At 35.4% G+C, this 22314-nt stretch overlaps 3 protein-coding genes across 5 annotated transcripts; 2 read left to right on the top strand and 1 right to left on the bottom strand.

Annotated features, from left to right (window-relative positions):
* The first annotated feature begins 2292 nt into the window (after positions 1-2292).
* LOC132041440 (protein CHUP1, chloroplastic-like) lies at positions 2293-8955 on the top strand. The gene is made up of 7 exons (XM_059432157.1): positions 2293-3698; positions 4317-5201; positions 5365-5496; positions 5865-6046; positions 6167-6278; positions 6731-6874; positions 8475-8955. Exons 1-7 carry the CDS (start codon positions 2946-2948, stop codon positions 8553-8555), a joined length of 2289 nt encoding a protein of 762 aa, XP_059288140.1. The 5' UTR covers positions 2293-2945; the 3' UTR covers positions 8556-8955.
* A 680-nt stretch (positions 8956-9635) lies between these two features.
* LOC132041407 (uncharacterized) lies at positions 9636-18254 on the top strand. Of its 2 annotated transcripts, none has more exons than XM_059432130.1 (13): positions 9636-10175; positions 11204-11768; positions 12099-12283; positions 12547-12627; positions 12704-12745; positions 12849-12893; positions 13346-13432; positions 14707-14833; positions 14929-15258; positions 15417-15542; positions 16140-16204; positions 16779-16884; positions 17156-18254. In XM_059432130.1, exons 1-13 carry the CDS (start codon positions 10158-10160, stop codon positions 17251-17253), a joined length of 1875 nt encoding a protein of 624 aa, XP_059288113.1. In that variant the 5' UTR covers positions 9636-10157; the 3' UTR covers positions 17254-18254. The 2 variants fall into 2 exon arrangements, with proteins under 2 accessions (XP_059288113.1, XP_059288106.1); XM_059432123.1 differs by having other exon boundaries at positions 15414-15542.
* LOC132041417 (protein POLAR LOCALIZATION DURING ASYMMETRIC DIVISION AND REDISTRIBUTION-like) lies at positions 18126-21872 on the bottom strand. 2 transcript variants are annotated; one of them, XM_059432134.1, is made up of 4 exons: positions 21664-21872; positions 21023-21552; positions 18803-19242; positions 18126-18664 (listed from the first exon to the last, which is right to left on the bottom strand). In XM_059432134.1, the coding sequence occupies exons 2-4, from the start codon at positions 21309-21311 to the stop codon at positions 18341-18343; spliced, it is 1053 nt and encodes a 350-aa protein (XP_059288117.1). In that variant the 5' UTR covers positions 21312-21552; positions 21664-21872; the 3' UTR covers positions 18126-18340. The 2 variants fall into 2 exon arrangements, with proteins under 2 accessions (XP_059288117.1, XP_059288122.1); XM_059432139.1 differs by having other exon boundaries at positions 18126-18634; positions 21664-21869.
* Between the last annotated feature and the right edge of the window lie 442 nt (positions 21873-22314).

Below are 22314 nucleotides of genomic sequence, written 5' to 3'. Positions count from 1 at the left end.
AATCAGACATAGAAACAACCATCTGGGGTTATTTTTTTTTTTTTTTGAAAATTTCATATTCTTACGATCCTCAATTATTACGCAAATCAAAGTCGAGTCACATTATCGAAATGCTATAAAAAAGATGGTGGTGTAAAGACCCCGTTATCCATCAAATTTAATTTCATTCATTTAGTTTTTTACCATTTAGTACATACGGTGGATGAAACACCTTGTGATGAACATCCAAAATTCTTTACCAAAGTTTGTGCAAAGTGTTTGAGTAGCTATGATTTTCGTGCATTACTATATTCTAACTAAAGAAAAATACACTAATTGAAAAACCTTTCATTAGTGTCTTACGATCATAACCAAGAGAATCAAAATAAGAATTATTTGAAATGTTTCATTGGGGAGTTTGATGAACTAAATGATTATTTGTCTTAATCACCACACGACAATTAGCAAAGTCGCTTTTCGGTTTTTCGGGTTTCGGTTTCGCAAATTTCATGTCTGACCCAAAAATATGCTCATAATCTCTTGTTATGTGAGACGATGGATTTAACACTAACATGCTAAAATTTAGGACATTTATGTTGTTTGGCTTTATTTAAAAATGTCTTGCTTGTACGTTGTTTGTTGTTCCAATGAAATTCGGGAAGCTTTAATTTTCATGCAATGTGTATCAATCTCGCTCGGTATTTTATGTGTATCGTGACTTTTCTCACCTTGTGTAGTAGAGTGCAAAAAACAAAGCTCAAATTGTGAGAGAAGTATCAAAAAACAAAGCTCATTGTGACCTCGTTTTGTCATTTAATTTCATTCTCGTTCTTTAGTATAGGGGGAGTGAGTAGATTCATTTCTCCTTTAGTAATCTCGATTAGAAGGGATAAGCATTCAACACCTTGCGATGTTATTTCCTCTATCGGTGATGCTTTCCTTTCAAAATTCTTTGCAAAAGTTTGTATTAAGTTTTCCTTCAAAGAATTGCATTTGACGCTAGCTATTTATTATTCCAAAGTAAGGTGTTTCGTGCATTACTATAATTCCCAAACCACAAAAATAACCTCATCAACTTTACCTTTGTCAAAGTTGATGTAACTAAATATAACTAAAAGTCTGTCCGGCTATTCGGCTGATTTCTAAGAAAAGTATACCTGAGATCGAGCTTGCATTTTTATCTTCTTATGGTGAATTGTTCCTCACATGCTTAATCTCGGTTTACAAATTAACAACAATTAACGTAAGTATGAATTCTTGTCGACTTAACGGAATATAGTTTAATCGAGCTATTAAATTTAAAGTAACCATAAAACTTTGCATCCATGACGAGTTTGTGGTAATTAAGTTATATCCCAAAGAAATTAACAAATCGATATTAACGAGATTCGTGTGGATCCTCGTATATATACTTCAAAACTATTCAATAAATTGTTCGAATTAAGCGAATAGTAGTTAGTATCTCACGTTAATCAATGGGTTCGTGCCTCCAACAATTAACATACGATCATACAACCCATAATTAGTCTAAAAATATAAAGATTAATGGAAAGGAAGAAAATTGATGGCAAAGAGAAGAAATTTAATGGAGGATGGACTTTAATAAGGAGAGCCTAAATATTGCAACTCCTAGTCATTTTTTTGGTGTCTTGCTCTCGACATTTTGCAACTTGAGTCAAAATTCCTCGTGCACAATTATTTTCGAAATTTGGTGCATATCCGGCCATGAGATCTTTGGCCAATTCATAAATCTAGAAATGTGTCTTTAAAACAGGATGGCAAGAAGCAGAGGCAGAACAACTTCAAAAAAGGAGCAGAACCGAATTGGTTTGGTTCGGTGTTCAGTGTCTACATAAAAAAAGCAGAACCGAAATGGCCAGAACCGAAGTATGAAAAGGCAAGGCAAGAAGAACGAACGCCGCTTTCTCATACGACTTATAAGCTGAATCCAAACAGGCTCTAATTTAGCAAAGGTAGAAGGGTTTTTTAAGCTAATTTTAATGGAGAGTTGACTAATTTTGCAAAGTTTTAGAAGCAAATTAATACACTCTCTCTCAATAATAATTTGAACTAGATTATGGATATCGTCAAGCTCAGAGTCGACCGTTGCAGTCCCCTTTTCTTAATGGAATCTCAACCGTTCATCTAACTCAAGCTGGTGGGACCAACAAAAGTCAACGGCTAAGATCAATATTACCATTAATAGAAATACAAATCTCTGGGGTAAATAAAGACAAAAGAACACAGAAAAAAACAAATTCAAATTTTGAAAATTCAAACGGCCATTAAAGCTGCGACAATCTTCCCTTTTTTTCTCTCCAAGTGTATAGTGAGTGAATCCTCAAAGTGTGAGCCTTTTCTATCACCATTTTAACTAATGATCTGTCTCTTTAAAAGTCATCAAAGTGGAGCGTCTTCTTTCCACCATCAAAGATAAAGACAAGCTATTTTTACTTTTAGATGGTTTTAAAGACTCGTCAAAAATTGAAATATTAGTAAAACCCATTTGAGCTTTCAGCTTCCAAAAGGGAAACTCTTCAACTTTTGAGGGTAATTGATTTTCTAGAGAAACTCTTCTTATATCTGTGTTTCCTAGAGCTGAATATATAGTGGAAAAGTTCTAATTTTGAGCTCCACATTTTGTTCTAGTTTTCTTTTCTGAGAGAGACCACCATATAAATACTTGGTTTTCCAAAATGCAGTGGAAAAGTTTCAGTTTTGAGCTTCAAACTGAAGAACCCCATTTGATATCTGTGATGATCAATGCTGAAAATATGGTGTAAAAGATTTAATTTTGACCCTTTTAGAGTTCTCTGTTTATGGAAAAAGACTTTCATTTTTGAGCTTTAAACTTGGGTTTAGTCATTTTATGAGAAAACCCCATTTATATACTCAGTGTTAGATTCTGAGCTCACAACTATTCAGGATATTGAGTATAAGGGGTGGAGTCTTTGTAGTTGTTCACAATGGGGGAGGAAAAATCATCAGAGAATAGAGTGAAAGGTTCAAAATTTGCTGATCAAAATAAGGCACCAAAGGGTAGTAATAACAGAAATGTAAAAGGAAATAGCAATATGTCAAAGGTGAGATCTTCATGGGGTTCTCAAATTGTGAAAGGTTTCTCAGGGGAGAAAAAAACTAAGTTGCAAACCACAATACATGCCAAGAAAGAACCGGTTCTTGGCAACGAAAACGCGAACCAGAAGAACTCTTCTGTGATTTCCCAGTCAAGAGTAAAGAGGTCTTTAATGGGAGACTTGTCATGTTCAGCTACTTCAATTCAAGTTCATCCTCAAACTGTTAACATTCACAAGACTAAATCTTCCGGTTCGCGTGATTTATTCAATGAAATTGATCATTTGAGGAGCTTGTTGCAAGAATCAAAGGGAAGGGAATTGAAATTGCAAGCTGAATTATCTGAATTTAAGAGGAGTTCTAAGGCAGTTGAGCTCGAAAGGGAGCTGGAATTAAAGAAGAGTGAGATTGATAGCTTTGTGAAGAAAGTTGAGTTGCTGGAATGCGAAAAGGCAGTCCTTTCTCATCAACTAGATCAGATATCCAATAGGGAAGAATTCAAAAGTGTGACTAGTTTGGATTTGGAAATGGAAGTTGTGGAGTTGAGGCGCTTGAATAAGGAGCTACAGCTTCAGAAAAGAGATATTGCTTGCAGGCTTTCTTCCATGGAGTCCCAGCTAGCCAATGTTGGAAAAGTTCCAGAGGTATTTACTTTTACTACTTTGTCTTGTTGATCTAATATGGATAAGACTATCCAGTTTGTATTTTCTTGGAAACTCGGTTTTGAAATCTTGAATTTGAATAACCTTGATAAATTGGATATAGATGCTTATAATGCAAAGTTTTCTCTAGCATTCCCTCCATCCCATTTTAAGTGTCGTTTTAGCTTTTTTCACATCCATTTAATAAAACAATAAATACAAGGTATAATTTACTAAGTTAGTCCTATTTAATAAAGGTAGACTGGTTTTCCTCTTAAATATTGTGCATACTTCTGTATTGTAGACGAAGTTAGTCCCATTTAATAAAGGTAGACTGGTTTTCCTCTTAAATATTGTGCATACTTCTTTATTTAGGGGTATAGTTGGAAATAATTGTCAACTTTAATCTTGAATTCCTATAGTGACATTTATTTTAGGATAAATTTTTTGAGCTAAAACGACAGTTAAAATGGGATAGAGGGAGTAGTTTTTAGTGAAATACTGAAAAATGTGTTTCAACCTATATCTTGTAGTTTTCATGCTTGTATGGGAAAGTCTTAACAATTGTAATTGGTTAGCTTGATTATATCTCGTATCTCCGTTTTGCCTTTTTCTTAGCAGGAAAACACAATTGAGAATATTAAAGCAGAGGCTTCTCTGTTGAGACACAAAAATGAAAACCTTTGCAAACAAGTTGAGGGTCTTCAAATGAGTCGGTTGAATGAGGTTGAGGAACTTGCCTACTTGAAGTGGGTGAACTCGTGTTTGAGAGAAGAGTTGCGCAGTTGCTCGTCCATGACATGTGATAAGATTTCTAGCCCTCATGGCAGTGAGAAAAGTAGGGAATCACTTTGCCTGTCTTATGATCAGAGTGATGAGGACTCAAAATGTAGTAGCGCAAGGAGGTTAAGCCTCGTTAAGAAGCTAAAGAAATGGCCTATTACTGATGAAGATATGCAACTAGTCGAGAGCCCGGATAATAATGTCATTAGTCATAGTTGGGAGGATACACAAAGTTCTACTCGCAGGCACTCGATAAGTGGATCAAAATTTTGTGTTGAGGACTTGATATTCAATAAGAGAAGGCAATCAGATGGCTTTATGTGTTCCAAGGAAGTGGAGAAGGAGGTTGAGCCTCTTGTTTCCCAACATAAATTAACCAATCCTTTGGAGGTCGAGAAACGTGTCTTGCGGATTCCTAATCCCCCTCCAAGGCCTTCATCTGTAGCTTTAATTGAACAAGAAGGAGAAAATTCTGTTCAAGTTCCTGGTCCTCCACCACCACCTCCCCCTCCTCCACCACCACCTCTTCCAAAACATATGAGAAAAACTACATCAGGCATGGTACAGAGAGCCCCTCAAGTAGTAGAGTTTTATCATTCACTGATGAAGAGAGACTCTAGGAAGGATTCATTAAATGGAGGAGTATGCGATTCCTCAAGTGTTGCAGACGTACGAAGTAGCATGATTGGTGAAATTGAGAACAGATCATCATATTTGCTGGCTGTAAGTTCTTTATAGTCTTCTCATTCTATTATTATCAATAAGACACACTAACCATATCTAGTCCAGCAATGAGGAAGTATTTAGATTTTCCACGCAGATGTTTTTCATTTCAGTCTCTTGACTTAATTTTACTCCTGATTGCATATTATTGTCCCACTTCCAGATAAGGGCAGATGTGGAAACTCAAGCAGAATTTGTGAATTCCCTGATAGCAGAGGTCAATAATGCAGTTTATTCAGACATCGAGGACGTAGTTGCTTTTGTGAAATGGCTAGATGATGAACTTTGCTTTCTGGTAAATTCAATATGTTTATTATCTAATGAAGTATCAAATCAACATAGAGAATAATGAAATATTTATCAACTGTAACAGTAAAGATATGGTTGTTGTTATCTCATTTTAAAATTTTTTGGGATTATTCACAGATGAATACGAAGAAGAACTTTTCGAAAAGTCATGCTTCTGTCGTAGTTCATTGTAGTTTTGTGACATTAAGTTCCGTAATTATTATCAATTGAATCCAGTGTACATAAATGGCAGTTCTCAGAAAATTTGACCAAATACTGAGGAACAATATCTGCTATATATCATATTAAGTGGAAGGTGCGTGAAGCTTGGAATTTACTGCTAATTTTGATCATTGCGCTTGCACTGTTCTGAAGGTGGATGAAAGGGCAGTCCTAAAGCACTTTGACTGGCCAGAGAGAAAAGCAGACACACTAAGAGAGGCAGCCTTTGGATATAGAGATCTCAAGAAGTTGGAGAATGAGGTTTCAAGTTACAAGGACGATCCTCGCTCGCCATGTGATATTGCACTAAAGAAGATTATTTCTTTGTCAGAGAAGTATGACCTCAAACTTTGTTATGTAAAGTAGTTATAATTTGGTACCTCCTTGCACTTCTGCCAGGAAAGTTGATTTTTTTTTTTGTACCTGGTTGTTCAATTTTTATGTTCACATTGCAGGATGGAACGTAGTGTCTATAACCTTCTTCGGACAAGAGACTCATTGATGCGGCACTGCAAAGAGTTCAAAATCCCCACGGACTGGATGCTCGATAATGGGATATTAAGCAAGGTCAGTTCTGACAATTCCAAATAGAAAGTCTTGGGTTGATTTAGATCATCAAACGGTAATAGAGCTTCAGATGCTTTGAGTAGCCAATGAGATATAACTAGCCGGAACTGGAAGTACAAAACTATACAGTATGCTAACTTGCTTACTGTAGAAACAACCATTATTTATTAGGTTATTGAACTGTGTTGTGCATGTTCATGGAATATGATGAGAGATTGATATGAGACAGATGGCGAGTTTTAAGATTGTACATCATCTTAAACTACATAACTCCATGCCATTTTCAGTAGCTCAATTTTTCAATACTGAAATTGCTCATCTGTTTGCAGTTTCATTCTTGCACACGTGCATGTCCTCCTCTACAGAATACTCAGCAAAAAATTACATTACCTTTTTTCTCTTATTATCTAGTTGTCATTTTGCTGTGGATTAAGTTCAAAGAAATTACGCAGATAAAGTTTGGCTCTGTGAAGTTGGCCAAGGTGTACATGAAGAGGGTAGCTGCCGAGCTTCAGTCCAAGGGACCATTAGATAAAGACACTTCCATGGACTACATGCTACTTCAAGGAGTGAGATTTGCCTTCCGAATTCATCAGGTTTGTCTAATCATACCAATACTGGCTTCTACATTTTCTCCTGTCTCATCTTTTTTAAATCCTTAAACAAGTTTTCTAATTGTGCAACAAAAAGAAATAGCAAAAGTCATAGATAGCCGCCTAAACTTTGCCACATTTTCCTCTGGGGTACCTAAATCGAGGGTTGTACCTATTGGGTATCTAAACCATTCCAAATTCAATCCTATTGGGTACCTTTTTCACAATAATCAGCAAAATTAAAAGAGTGTATAACACTCTCCATGGTATGACAACTTTGTCAAATGAAAACGTGACTCGTGACGGTGGGATCCATCATAATAATTAAAAAATAAATTATACACCCCCCCTCAAATTTTCATCTCCTTCGCCCCCCCACTGCAAAAAAAAACCGGCCGCCGCTCCCCCACCATTGGCCGTCGCACCACCACCCCCAACCGCCGTCTCCCCACCCCACCAATAATTTATTCCCCTTTTCTTCTCTTATCAATGTCTTTACAAGACCCACCAACCTTTAATGAAAGGTGAGATAAAAAAAAGAGTCATAGTGATGGTGAATCCCATTTTTTCCGGTGAACAAGATGGTAATACTACTTTTCAGATTTAAAAAGGATAAAAAAATGATGGTAAGAAATAACATTCAATTCACAAATTAATTTTATATAAATAATTAAAGAAATGAAGTGTTATAATGAAGAAGAAGAGAAAAAAAAAAAAAAAAAAAAAAGGAAGAAGAAGAAGAAGAAGAAAGAGAACGTAATGAAGAAGAAGAAGAGAGAGAGAGAAAAAAAAAAAAAAAAGGAGAGAACGTACAGTGATGAACATTTTGGCCGAAAGGGAAGGGGTGGGGTGGGGTCAGGGGACAAACGGGCGGGGGAGGGCGGGTGGGGGCAGGTGGGTTATTTTTTTATTTATTTATCTATTAAATTTTATTTAAAAGAGATAAAATTTTAATCAAAAAAAAAATTTAAGGAAAAAGAGTTGTCCACGCACTCAAGGAAAAGTGGACTCAATTGCTGTGCCACGTAGACACCATGTAGGCAAAAGGTACCCAATGGGATCGAATTTGGATTGATTTAGATGCCGATAGATACGATCACAAGTTTAGGTACTTACCGAAGGAAAATGTGATAAATTTTGAGCTACATCTATGAAATTTTTAAAAGAAATACTAAAAGAGGATGAAAAGAACAGTATGTACATCTTTTTTTATGGATAAAGACAAGTTTGTTATTACTGTACACGACACAAACTCCATGTTGTAGCAATTGTAACCAAAGATATTGATGAATTCACCTGCTAAGAAGAACAAGATTATTACTGATAACGAATAGATTGTTAAGAATACTGTGGGGGCTATCTATGACTTTTGCCAAAAGAAATACTAAAAGAGGATGAAAAGAACAGTATGTACATCTTTTTTTATGGATAAAGACAAGTTTGTTATTACTGTACACGACACAAACTCCATGTTGTAGCAATTGTAACCAAAGATATTGATGAATTCACCTGCTAAGAAGAACAAGATTATTACTGATAACGAATAGATTGTTAAGAATACTGTGGAGGGCACCAGTCTTACAAATTGTCTCTATTGGTACAGTTTGCAGGAGGATTTGATGCAGAAACTATGCAAGCGTTCGAAGAGCTACGGGGCCTAGCACTTTCTTTAAACAAGACATAGAAGATAAGATTTTTTTGATGAAGTACAATTTTGATAGAGGGCTTACCATCTCAGTAACCATCAATGCATGTATTAACACAAGTGTAAGAGAAAAAACAGAAAAGGTCATGGTGGAATATAGGAAACACCAATGATATTCCTTATCATTGGTTATTATTGGTTCTTGTTTTTGTTTTCAATTTTTTGCTTTGGGTGGGGATTGACTCTTGACAAATGAGTTAAAGTTTGGCTTGGATGGAAGCAGGAAGATCTCAAGCTATCAGTATATAGTATGTGTGTAAGGTTTGGTGCAAAAGCAGTTTGAACTTTTATGCAAGTTTTCTATCAATGCTATTAGGCTTGGGGAAAAGCAGTTTGAACTTTTATGCAAATTTTTATTAATAAGTTAGATATTTTCTATTATCTAAAGTTCAACTGTCGACATGTTTATACAATTCAAGTCTTAGCTGAAATTTGAACTAGTAATAAAACATAAGTTCTTATTCAGTAAACAATTGATAACCAAACACCTAAATATTGCAATCAGTTTTTTCTCACTTATGTTGGTCTTGCTTTGCTGTTAAAGAGTTAAAAGAAATAATGAGTACTGATAGATTTAAAACTTTGCTATGTTGCAATTACACGTTCTTCATCCTTGGTAATATAAACATAACAAGTTTAGGCAGAAAAATTGGACCTTTGCGGCCTTCGAAGAAAACATGGCAAAGGAAATTAGAATAGGCCATCGCCTTTGTTGTTCTGTCTTCAAAAATGTGTTGAGAGATTAAAAAGCGGGCTATTCCTATTGGGGGAAACTTACCTAAATGTACCCTTCAGCCATCTAATTTACCAAACATGGTCGAAGTAACACTGCCTATACACTTCGGTTGTGTAGGTATGTATATTATATGCATAGGTATTTAAAGTATATAGATATTTAGTATACTTTATACACTATTTATACATTATGTACATATTTTGTAAACTACATACTGAATGGTATTTGGCGGTAATTTTCTCATTCCTATTTATATGAAATAGGTTTTAGGGGTTAACGGGTTAATTTTTTTTTTTTTTTTTAAAAAGTGGGGTATTTTAAATAGAGAAAATTACACTGTATGTTAATTGGAGAACAATGCTACCAACATTGACCCATTTTTTTAATTCTTATAAAAAATGACCCAAACTTCTCTCTCTCTTCTTATATGTTTGTATATGTTGGTATAAGTGTCTGTATATGTGTGTATATGTTTGTATATTTTGGGCTATTTTTTGTAATGTAAGTCTTGAACTATTTTTTTGTAATGTAAGTGACCAACTTGTATATTTATGAAATTTTATCTTTTAAATAACCCAGTAAAGGAGGGGTAAATTTGGTCTTTTCCCTAAAATATTTTATGGAGGGAGTTATTATTTGTTTTGTCTTGGCTCAACTATCTTGTATGCTCATACAAGAGCTACTGCAATGGCGGATTCCACAAGAAGCTACTTTGGAATTATTTTCTGTTTTTTGTACTCTTTACCGTCTCATTCTTTTGTCCAAATCTTTATGTTTCCTTTCACTCTATCTATTTTATCTTTCAAAAGACTTCTTTTCTTTCTCAGTACATCCTCTGTTCTCCAATGGCCGAACTTCACAAGGTGAGAATTTTTATTTTCCGTCAACTCAAAGTTTCAAGTTTTATTAGACCCTTTTTCATGTGCTTGTAGAATATCATTTTACATGTTCCATTTGATTTTTTTTGCATGGAGAATTCAGCTTTGACTCTTCATTTTATTGCTTGATCATAGCTGAAGTAACTTGACACATTATTCTATCTGACTTGGATTAACTTCTGTTTTATGGTTCACTCATTGGATGGTCTAGAAATTAATAATTACGACCTGTGATACCAAGTTTGTCACGCCCCAAACAGGCGGATCGGCATCCAGCGCCTTAACCTGACCGAGTGAACCATCCATATATGTAAATTGTGCAAATGCTAATGAATCTGAATCAAATGATACAACATTGGGTAGGAACAAATGAAAGATGCCACTGGCACCACTGGCGTATCTAGCATATGAGGTGGGGTTCAAATTGAACCCCTAACTTTTGACGGGAGCATAAATTTATGTGCAAGAAATTATTAAAATTGTAATAAATAGTAGATATGAACCCATAATTTTAAAAATATAATTGGTTCAATACTAAAAATCTTAAGATTGAAACCCTAGAATTTAAATCCTGGATCCGCCTCTGAGTCTGGCATATATACATATGTAAGTGGGCCGCCGGGCCTGTAAAATGTGACAGTTAAGACAGTTCTAGTCATCATAGAGGCTTCATAGACATGCATTGATAGTCATTTGATCCATAAGGATCCCAGGATGCTGGCTCTCATGCTTTAAATGTTGTTCCCATAACTGTATCATTTGTCCCAATATGTTATAATCAATTCAGGCATAATTAGAATTCCTGACATTATTTCTAATATAAATGAAAACAAAGTTTAGTGCCCTGTTGCTTTCTTTTATTATCATATTCAGTTATCCAAACAGTGATTCTGCCGTGTAATTCCAATCGAAATACCTGATCAAGCGTGTATCTGTGGTCTTGCTTGACATAAGGGAAAACACGCTTATAGCTGCATTAGTACTTAAGTTACCTCTTTCTGCTATACTTTCAGGAAAAATATGTACGTGCCAGAGATGACCCTTTTTTCGATGGAATGCGAAGAGGTGAGACTGCAGTCATCAACAAAGGAAGTGGTTTAGATATCCTTAGAAAAGTCACAACGAGGTCGGCCTCTGATGTTGGTAACCGAGGACAGAAAAAGATTAGTGCAAAATTATCTGAAAATGATGTTTATAATGATAAACATTCTCCTTATTCAGCTTCAAAAAGTATTTGTGAACCTCTTGGTCGGTCATTATCCTTGTTGAATTCCTCCCCTGCGGGAAGTCCTTGGTCTGGTTTGAAGGTTGATTTGCATGATGTATATGAGTCAGTGGCTTTGCCTGCCTATGAAAGATCTTATAGTGTGATCAAGAAAAGTAGAACTATCTCCGACATTCCACTTCCTCCATCTGCAGCATTGTTCTACTGTGGAAATTCACTGCAGATGGAAGTCCTAATTGGATCATGTCAAGGAATTCACAGGCTGAATATGTTTCTAAAGGCAAGAAGAGATGATGTCAGTGCAGGAGTACCATCAAGATTCTTGCATGCAGTGATTGGGCCGGACTGCTGCGGTAACCTCCATGAACCATTCATTGTCCAATCAAAAGTGCCACCTTAGTAAACCAGCTTCTATTGTTTCATTTAATTTTAGTATGTTGCAATTCGGTAAATAGGTTTGAAGCAAATTCAAGGACGAAAAATAGAAATTGCTGAGCTTATATAGTCCCGTCGCATTATTCGAGAAATATTTGCTTGGTAGAATTTATAAACTGCAGGAGAGAAGAAAAAAATCCTAATCTTGGAGAGCAGACAATAGCTCGAAAGTGTGTCTGTGGCCATTTAACGACTTGCGTCTTACACTGGTTGAGCTTAATTGTAAGTTTGTTTGTATCTGGATGCAGATGTTGGATCTGTTGCTTCAACCATAATGTATGCTTTTTACTTGCATGAAGCATTAAATGATGACCAGTTATGCACCGTGCCTGTCATCAACATGAAGAGGTCGAATGTTCATTCTCATGCTGAGTTCAGATGGCTGCTAGATTCTTGCTTTGTTGATCAATCTTCCTTAATTTTCGTTGATGAGGTATGTTCCATTCTATATGCAAAGTTAGGAACGGAAATGAAATTTTAGTCTAGATTCTCTAGAATTACGTCCACATAGAAAATGAAAACCCGGAATGGAATCTAAACGGTGGTCCTGGGCATGAAGATCCTGTCTTCAATATAAATAGAAAACGTCTCTGTTCTCTAAATATGCTCAACTAATTCGTTCTTATTCAGTTGATAACTTGATATTGTTTGTCACATATTTTAATTATGTTCTCTCATTCATTAAACTTTGAACAGATTGACCTGTCCTACTATGATTTATATGGGAGTCTTAAACTAGTTTTAGTCAATTGTGGCAAGCTTCCAGCTAATCAGGAGGTAAGTACTCTGTTTCAAGGTTGCTGATTTGGTATTAATCAGTTAAATGATGATTACTTACTGCTTATTGGAGCAGGCATTAAAGGATGCAGTGGTTGAAATCTTCAATTGCAGAGAGGTTCTTCTTTTATTTTGATTTGTCTTGTTTCTGCATCTCCATTACGCTTTGGTCATGTCAACTAATAAAATCTGTCTGTGCTCTGACCTTTCTGTTTAAGCAGGAAGATACACCTTATTCTTCAGTTGCTGCTGTCACTGTTGGGAAGGTATCTTCCTCATTCCATAAGAAATTTAAGGGAAAGCCAACATACTGATATTGTTTTCCTTGTCTTTTCTTCTAGTATGTTTCAAAAACACTCTTTTATACATCTAAAAGCTCGTGCTCTTAAACTAGTTAGCGAGGATTAGTATTGCTAAGCTGCACTAAATTCGATTTATATGTGTTTATTTACACAAATGCTTATTTAGTGGAAGTTTAAACTTATTCCAGTGTTGCTTGCTCTCCAATAAATTTAAGAACAACTAGAGAAATGTTATAGCAGGAGTTAGTGGAAATTGGAGAAAGATAGGCCTTGGGTAACCCTCACCTCATGAGCTAGCTTTGGTGGTTTAGGTAGTCCTAAGGTTCATGCGTTTATGCTATCAAATTTGCTGCAGGGAGCCAAATGATGTTCTTATCTGCTCATTTGACGCCTTGTATGAAATTTATTTATTGTAGGAGGCATCATGCTGCACACTTATTGCTGACAAATTTGCACGTACTTCACCAGAGATACTGGCCGGTCAAGGGTTTGGTCGACTTCTGGTACTAGCTCCGATATCTAGATTTTCCATTGTGTATGCAAGTTTATTTGTGTGGATGAAGTTCTCTATTATGTTAAAAAGATCACTTTCTTCATCTCCCCTCAGTACCAGAACCCTGTTGTTTGGACTTGTCGAAAAAGAAAAAGGAAATTGTCAATTTGGTACCAATGCCTGAAGTCCCGGAATCTGTTCTTTACCTATTTATTAGGATATAAATTTGAGAAGAAGGTCACAACCTTAGGACAAAATAATTTGATAGATAATGAAAGGGAATTTTGCAGGGTGAAAATTATGATAAGAATTTTTAACTGCAAACAAAATCCCAGTGGGAAATGTGAAACTTCTACTCCCTTTCAAAATGAATGTTGTGCCCTGGTTCTTGTGACTAGTATCGATAAATTAGGTTATTGTTGTTAGCTGTAATGAAGCTGGACCATTCATTTAAATTCATGTTGGTTTGAGAAAAAGGGTCCTATTCTATATTTAATGGTGAAAAGATTTGGAAGAGTAATAGCAATTCCAATTTGGAAGTGGTCACACTATTCCGAGATGGATCGTAGTAGAATCAATGACTCTAGTATGAGATGAACTTTATATGCATTTAGTCGAGGAAACAAATTTCAAAAGGAAACCTCTAATATCACTTTTTGGTGAATATCAAGGGAGGTCTCTGGCAACTTTTAAGAGAATTAGTTTATACATTTTGGTCTCTGGTTCTAGTGTACCTGACAAAGATTTGCTGAGGGATTTATCATATTTCATATTTTCATCTGTCCCCCCCCCCCCAACACATCCCACCTGGGACGACCTTATGGCTAGCATTAACATGAAGTGTGAGATTCTACTAAAATTATTTATTTTCGAGGCTGTAAAAGTTTTCAATTTGGTTACTGCATTCAAAACTTTGTTGATGTGCAATCCTTCCCACTTCTGTCGATTCTTTTGATAACAATGAACAATATTGCACCTCTGACTAAAGCTTGTCCTTGTATTCTACTAATTATTCAGCAAAAAGTATTTGTTGGCTCCTTTTCCCACCGTGAAAAATGAATATGTCGACTACATTTGGAAGTCAAATTTGTGAAGCTTGAATGCTTATCCTCTTCTTATTATCCCAACCTACAGTATAGGTCCCATCTGTTTGCTCTGCCCATGCTTTGGGTTTCTCTGGATGGCATAAGGACATCTATTATCTCAACCAATGCCCTTTTGGTGTCCACTGTTCAAATGTCTTTATGTTGTATAATATCTTCAGCTATCTGATTATGTGTGCAGCTGGCAGGTATACTCGTGGATACTGGAAATTTGACAAATCCACAAACTACAACAAAGGATAAGTACATGACCACCTTGTTGATAAACGGGGCAGGTCGATTTGGATGTAATGGTCTTTATGAAATTTGTAGGTTATGCAGCTTTGATAGTCGTTATTCTTCATTAGGTTTTAATTCCAGAGTGATCAGACTCAACTCCCAATTAAAACTTTGTCATTTTCAGTGAGGTACAAAATGCATGATGCAGCTGACCCGAGAGCAGGAGAAGTTTTTCGGAAAGATATTAAGAAATTGTCAAAATCGGATGCAGCTGACCCCAGGATAGGAGAAGTTTTACAAAAAGATATTAAGAAATTGTCAAAATCAGAAGTTGACCACCGAGCAGGAGAAGTTTTAGAAAAAGATACCAAAAAATTGCCAAAGTCGGATGCAGCTGAGCCTGGGGCAGGAGAAGTTTTACGAAAAGATAATACAAATTTGTCAAAATTGGATGCAGCTGACCCCAGAGCAGGAGAAGTTTTACAGAAAGATATTAAAAGATGGTCAAAATCGGGTATTGTCATCTGCTTCTCTTTGTCCAAATAATAACCATTTCAAATCTCATGATTTATTTAAAGCTTTTATGGGAGCCTTGTCCAAGTATACCACTTTAAACTAGATGATTCATTATAGTGTATTATTTATGTGACTGACCTTCAGAGCTTGCAGCAGAGAAACCTGATGGTACAGGATCAAGAATGGGGACTTCAAATATTGGAATGAGTTCAGTCGGAATACCTATAAGAGAGCTCTTATCACATCAGTCTACTTCAGCTGAAAACATAAGAAGTTTCCAGCGTAAGTAATTGATACTGCTCCTTTTCCTAGTTGGAAGTATAAATATTTCAATCACTGACTAATCCCAAGATAACTGTCATCATATCGTCCAACTGTAGTTCTTTTTCATATGATACACTCAGTCTGACTCATCTTATTGACCACGGAGAGAAAACCCCTAGCAGTTGGCTGGTGGTCTTATTTTTGTTAGAGATATTGCTTAAATTATTTCCATTTTTTGTTTACTTTCTTTCTTTCAGTGCCATTCATTTATCAAGTGCGTGTAGTCTCAAACATGACAATCCTTTTGGTCCTTTTCTACAGTTAATATTGCAGTGGTAGAATAATCTTTTGCTCTCTTTGTTTTTCAACTCACCCCCATCAAGGAAGATCAAAAGAAAATCTATCATGCTGCAAGAGTTCTTTTACTCTTGTGTGCCAGGATGAGGGGGCAGGGTGCCAGGGTGATGGGCTGGTAGAGAATTTTAACTTTTCTTACTTTAGCTCTTCCTGCCAAATATACTTGCACTCATTGAGAATATGCTTTATCAGATATAACTTTGACTGTAGGGCGATAACACAGCTTGGATTGACAATCATTTTCTTTTGGATATGCAGAACTAGAGAAACTTAGCATCTTGTTGATCGTTTCAGGGTATTATGATGCAGTGAAGAGCTTCAAGGTTTACTCTATTTTGAATGCTTACTCTATTTTTGATGGATCAAGTTGCTCCATTTTCTGTCCCGCAGATCATTCTAGTTTTGCCGTATACTGTTAGTGCCTGGTGGCTTATTTAAGCTTATTATTAAATTTGTCTTCTAAAACAATGTTCTTTTATTTCTAATTCTCATTGCGACTTTACTTATATTTAGCGACTTCTTGGGTGAAATTTTCCTTTTATGTCACTCGTTAAAAGATTTTTCCAATTTGTTTATGCGAACAGAAATAACAAACGTAATATGATCAAAATGGAGCTTTTAACTTATTGATGATGCTATAACAGTTTCAGCTTTTGGGAAACAAGACCATGGCTATAATTGTTTCCTTTTTCATGCTTCTGTAAACTAAAATGAAAAGGCCTTGTGTGGAATTCACAGTGAGTCTGCATATTCGAGGGTTAGATGCTAGGATGAAGGATCATGGCGCATTATTGGCTCTTTTTTGTGTGTACTTCTATGAACTGGATATATGTGATATTGCATACAATTTTGCTGATGTTCAAGCAATCTAACCATGTTCCTGGCTTTTAATTTTAGAGGGAGATTCTAGTCTCAGCTGAAACTTCTGAGCTTATGAAAAGCCTGCTCCATTTTATCTACTCCTATGCAAATGTGCTTCCACTCAAAGCTTTGCGTCAATCAGGTCAGTGAGCTACATTTCTTCATATAGAACTTGATCCGTCTCAAGATTATATTTCTGTCTTGAAGCCATATTTCACCATCTTTTTTTTTCTGTATCAAGAATGCATACAGAGTTGTTTCTACATGGACTTAGGGATATTTTAAGAGGGAAGGAAAAAAAAATAGCTGGCTCTTTTTTCATATACCATAGATGCAATTTCATGAACTACCATTTTAGTGTAAACATACCCTTTCCCAAATGTTAGGTGTGAACTCTTGACGTAATTTTACAGGTCTAGCTGCTGAGATGAGGGTGTTCGAGATTGAAAAAATTATATCAAGGAAGACGATTGAGAAACTTCTGGAAGAATTCAACGAGATAAGGAGATAAAACAAAGTTTACAGGCCATTCCGCATTTGTTTATGTATTAAGAGTATGTATACCATCAGAGGCGGATTCAGGATTTGAAGCTTGTGGGTTCTCAGCTAGCAGTGTTATACATTGTTAGTGGGTTTTCAGCTCAAATTTCTTATATATTTAAAGGGTTTCACATTATAAATACAAGGTTTGGATAAAAGTGGCGGGTTCCGGGGAACCCACACCCAATGGTGTGGATCCGCCCTTGTATACCATCTCATGTTCCAGTAAGAGTCAACAGTATACATGTGTTACTTTTGTAGTTGCAAAGAACCTCTATATCTGCTAGTTTCTATAGGATGTGCAGTGCTTTTCCAAACATAGTATGTTTGCAGTAGTCTCCGTGCCACATTTATGGCGATAATTATTTTATTTTTTTAATGCTCGCATCAAACATGTTGAAAAGGGTTCTAATTTCTTCTTTTCAAAGCTACTACTCTAGTGATGTTATTGTTCATGATTCCTCCACATACCATCAGTTAATTAGCAGATGTCAGGGTTGTATCTTGCTCAACTTCACTCTCTCATTGCCAATAATCCTACAGTTTCACCATATTTGATACCAAGAGAGAGTGTAGGGGTTTTCAATGTATTGTCACTATAAGTCGTGACTATATTTTCTTTTGTTGTACATGTATATGATTTTGGTTATCAACCAGTGCTTTTTTCTTCTCTTGAGAAAGAATCTCATGCATGCTAGTTTTGACTATTCTTTTGGTTTTTCAAATTACCGACTATTCTTCATTCTCTCATAGAAAATTATCTTATTCTTCATCAGCAGATAACATGCGAAACAGACCTTTAGTATGTTCCTGAGAATAACTCCCTGGCAACCACCTCAAACAAAATGAATGCATCCATTCCTCTTGCTATTTCAAAACTAAACTTTAGTATATATATGAATATTATGGTCTATTTCCTTCACCCTCTTTTACATGAAACTGTATCCATTGAAAAGCTCTTTTTTTTTTTCTCTAAATAAACAACTTCCCTTTCTTTTTCCTAATTCCTTTCTATCCAAAAAGACTTTGGACAATTCCCTTGAAGTTTGGTGTAGCTTTTAATCTAACTTACCAAGCGATCGACGACTCGGAGCATGTTGAGAAAAGACCTTGGCAGTATCTCTCCACCAACAGATCTCTTTTTCTTTTTCTGCAAGTTTTTGCATGGTGGATTCTAAAGCTGACTCCAGTTCTTTGATCCTTTCTTCTTGCCTTGTCTGTAGAAGCTCATGCAGCCTCCTGTTTAATTCTTCAGCAGGAACTCCACAGTTTTCTATTGTTGTTATAGGGTTGTAGACTTCTGCAAACCCTGTGCTAAGGCTTCCTTCCCCTGAGCTATATTCATCCATAATCTGCCACAATTCAAGTTCACTACTTGAGGTCTTGCACAAAACCAATTAGAAAATTATACGTTTTTTTCGCTTTGCTCATGCTAAACTAAAAGCAATTTATCATTAGTTATGTTAAACTCCAACTTGTAATCTAAACAAATGCAACTGCTAACACATTACAAAACATACCTCTGCATTTCTTTGTGTTGGATATTTCAATAAAACTTCTGAATCTACATCGAAGTGCAAACGTTCTAATTCGACTTCAAGCTCTGCTTCAAGTTGGTTCATTTCCAAATTCCTTTCCCTTCTTTCCATTAATTTGCAGTTCAAAAGGTGATCACGGCTGCAAGTGATTTCTGCTTCTTCTTCAATGTCAGTTGAGTATGTACATTGTTCAACACAATCTGAATCGTAGTGTGAGATTTTGGCTCTGGATTTTGATGCAGAAGAAATACTATTTCTGATTCTTGCTTGGTTTTGGAATTCCATCTTGGAATTATGAAGCAGGATTTCCATTTCTCTACGAATCTCAATAATCTTGTTCAGCTCATTTTTGGTAGCATTAAACAGATAAATTAGACCAAATCCAATGCCTAGGTTCATAGAGTCCGCTTTCTTGTCCCCTCCTGCATGATTTGTTGATTAATTTTGTTTCAGTAAATACTGCAAAGCTGAAACCATAAAAGTATGGCATGGAATACATGAATTTGCTTAGGCTTATATCACGAGTCAATTTCATCTCACTTAATATAGGCATTCTCAGGTAACTCTGTCCACCAAGGAGAACAGATGGGAAGAAACCACCTAGTGTTTTTGTCTCGGGAATTGAACCTGAGACCTCATGGTGCTCAATAGCTCAACCCATTTCATTGACCACTAGACCACACCCCTGGGTGCACACATGAGTCACTTTCTACTAACAAAATAATGAATTTAAGTAACAAATTTCATGTCCATCTTTTTATTGTTATTGCAAAATGAACAAATTGCTATCCTGTGATTACATTGTCATAGTTGTACTGGATATAATACGAAAAATGTCAAGGAAAAATAGTAAAGTAGCATCAAAAGTTGATTCCATGACCTACAAGGAGGTTGCAATATTTCAAATCAGAGGTAATAAAGTTTCCATCTTAGATGAAAATATGCTCAAATTGTGAGCTTATATTTGAAAATCATCTTTTAGGTTGAATGGTTTCAGATGTCGAATCTTGTTTATTGAGAGGTAAAACTAATTAAAGAAAAGAAAATAAGGGATACAAAACCTGCAGTACTTAAGTTATACACCCTGTTATTATAATTTTTTTTTTCACTATCAGGTCATCAAAAATTATCTATAAGTAAGCTTGTGACATATAAAGAAGATAGGATGATGTAAAATTTCCGGTTATATAACATAAACTCTTATTTTCTAGTTAGTCAACATCTTAGCTAACAAAAATTAATAAATTTGGGCCGGAAGGTAGGAATAAAATTAAAAGGCAGAGGATTTGGCAAAAGAATGTCTTTCTCAGTTTTTTTATTTCAAAGCAAACATGGTCCTACTCATTTATTATTAAACCGGCACTTGGTTCTATCAAAAACAAATCTAAATGCTAGCCTTAAAATCGACGTTAATATGAATCTTTCCATGTACCCAATTTTTTGAAATGTATACGTACTTATTTATTTTGGTAAACCGTTTGGTAGTTCTCCTCGTCCTGCCTTCCCTCGATCTAGAGACTTATTTCAAATACATTAAGCATGTCTTATCATAGGAATAACATCTGGAATACGTTCACTATGACATAAGTTAATAGTGATCAATTTTTGTTTATCATCTTTTGAACTATACAATAGTTTAATTTTCGGTTTGTGTGGAAATAATGAACTCTGTAAGTCTCTGACTCACTCGCCAATGCCAGATTAAACTATACTCATAATATAAAAATTCTTACATCAATCCTTTTACATAAATTAAATCCTTTAAATGTGTATAGAATCTCGAAAGAAAAGTAATTCTTATACATTATCCAAGTAGTATACACAACAAAATCATATACACAAACAGAAAGAAAATCTTTACCACCAAAGTCAATGGCGGAGTGAAGTGTTCAATCAACGATTCATCGAACCCCATACTTTCGGCACGAAGCATAAATTTAAATGCAAAATTGACTAAAATTGTAATAAATAATATGATTGAACCCTTAACTTTAGAAATATAATGAATTTAAATCCTCGACCGCAATCTAGATTCCAATTGTTATGGGAATAGGTAGAATCTTCCATTCTCAATCCAAAGTGGATACCGAACACGCAGTTGGATATCAGAAAACAAAAATCTTTTACCATGTTGCTAAAAAAACAAAAAAAGAACAAAAAAAAAGGTCCTTTAATAGATTCAACATGAAAATGATTGATTACCTGGGTCTTCCAGTGCCATAGATGGTGATGATGACTTGGTATCAAATTCTTTAAGAGAATGCTCCTTCTTTTTCTTCTTCTTGTTGTTGTCATTGTTTCTGCTACCATATTGAAGCTGTTTCTCATCATGATTCACTTTCTCTGCAGCCTTACCACTTCTCTCAAACCACCGCGAGAAAATCCACCTTGGCGATATACAAGTAGTACACGTTTCTGATCTTCTTTTCCTAATTTCTGTACAAGCTCTTGCTGTGATAATGGATATGCTGCAATAATCATCACTTCCCATTACTATTTTCACTCAATATATAATTACTGTTTTATAGCCAAATAGACTGAATTCACTCTCTTATAAACTGTTATATTTATGGGGATCGGAGGCACTTATTCCTTCTTTTTTCGGTTTTCGAAATATGATTATAAGTGGGAGGGAAAATTTTTGAAAACGAAAGGTTCACGAGTTTCTGCATGTCCTGATTTATGAGCATATACTGACTAGAACCGAAGACACTTTAATGACATTAAATTACCTGCATTTCAATTTTTTAAATATTATTATTCTATTAGCTGGGAAAACATACACTATGTATTATATTTAACCACAAAGAAAAAGAAAATAAACGAAAGTTCGATCGCCTTACTTGCGTTTTAAGCATTAACCGTGTGAAATTGAACGAGACCAGTTTTCCCCTGGAATTGGTTGGGAAGGTAAATGTAAAAATTATTACTCTGTCCAGCCCATGTTAAATGTCAATGCTTATCAATGGCCAATTTGAATTTTAAAAAACTGAACTCACTTTTGAAATAAAAATTACTACTACTAAATTTTTTGAGCTACCTAAATTTTTTAAACTGAACTCCACGCAATTACTGATCTTTAATGTAGTGGAAGGCTGATATAGGAATTAGCATACAATTGCGGCCAGCGTTCAAATTATTGCTCTACGTCGGGACCACAAAGCTTATACTAGTAACTTGTAATTGATTCAGTATTTCAAATACAATTGATTTTATCCCAAAATTCATAATGTTCAAAATTCTCTTATCTTTCTTTTTCAAAATCAAACACGAATTCTCAATCGAAAAATCTAAAAGTGTAATTATCAAAGCTCTTCTCAATTGTGTAAAATGTTTTGGGTTAAAGTCAGTTAACAAAGGAACACTCTTATTTTAACCACTGTTACGTATATGTTGAACAGGTTTTTTTTTATCTATCTTAGCTGCCTTTGATTATCCTACATCCTACTAATAGCTCCATCCATTTGTACCAGGGAACTCCAATTAAATAAGCA

The sequence above is a fragment of the Lycium ferocissimum genome, chromosome 2, assembly GCF_029784015.1.
Source record: "Lycium ferocissimum isolate CSIRO_LF1 chromosome 2, AGI_CSIRO_Lferr_CH_V1, whole genome shotgun sequence".
Lineage (NCBI taxonomy): Eukaryota > Viridiplantae > Streptophyta > Magnoliopsida > Solanales > Solanaceae > Lycium > Lycium ferocissimum.
The sequence above is the reverse complement of the archived record's forward strand: the minus strand, read 5'-3'. Positions and strand labels throughout refer to the sequence as shown.

What these genes read in the sequence shown, in the direction of transcription:
- LOC132041440 (XM_059432157.1), top strand. Translation starts at nt 2,946, where the DNA reads ATGGGGGAGGAAAAATCATCAGAGAATAGAGTGAAAGGTTCAAAATTT. An exon ending in ATGATGAACTTTGCTTTCTG is followed by an intron (nt 5,497 to 5,864) that starts GTAAATTCAATA and finishes ACTGTTCTGAAG; the next exon opens with GTGGATGAAAGGGCAGTCCT. An exon ending in TTGCCTTCCGAATTCATCAG is followed by an intron (nt 6,875 to 8,474) that starts GTTTGTCTAATC and finishes CTATTGGTACAG; the next exon opens with TTTGCAGGAGGATTTGATGC.
- LOC132041407 (XM_059432123.1), top strand. An exon ending in CTGCTGTCACTGTTGGGAAG is followed by an intron (nt 12,894 to 13,345) that starts GTATCTTCCTCA and finishes TATTTATTGTAG; the next exon opens with GAGGCATCATGCTGCACACT. An exon ending in TAAAAGATGGTCAAAATCGG is followed by an intron (nt 15,259 to 15,413) that starts GTATTGTCATCT and finishes CAGAGCTTGCAG; the next exon opens with CAGAGAAACCTGATGGTACA.
- LOC132041417 (XM_059432134.1), bottom strand. Translation starts at nt 21,311, where the DNA reads ATGGGAAGTGATGATTATTGCAGCATATCCATTATCACAGCAAGAGCT. An exon ending in TATGGCACTGGAAGACCCAG is followed by an intron (nt 19,243 to 21,022) that starts GTAATCAATCAT and finishes CAAATCATGCAG; the next exon opens with GAGGGGACAAGAAAGCGGAC. An exon ending in CAACACAAAGAAATGCAGAG is followed by an intron (nt 18,665 to 18,802) that starts GTATGTTTTGTA and finishes GTTTTGTGCAAG; the next exon opens with ACCTCAAGTAGTGAACTTGA.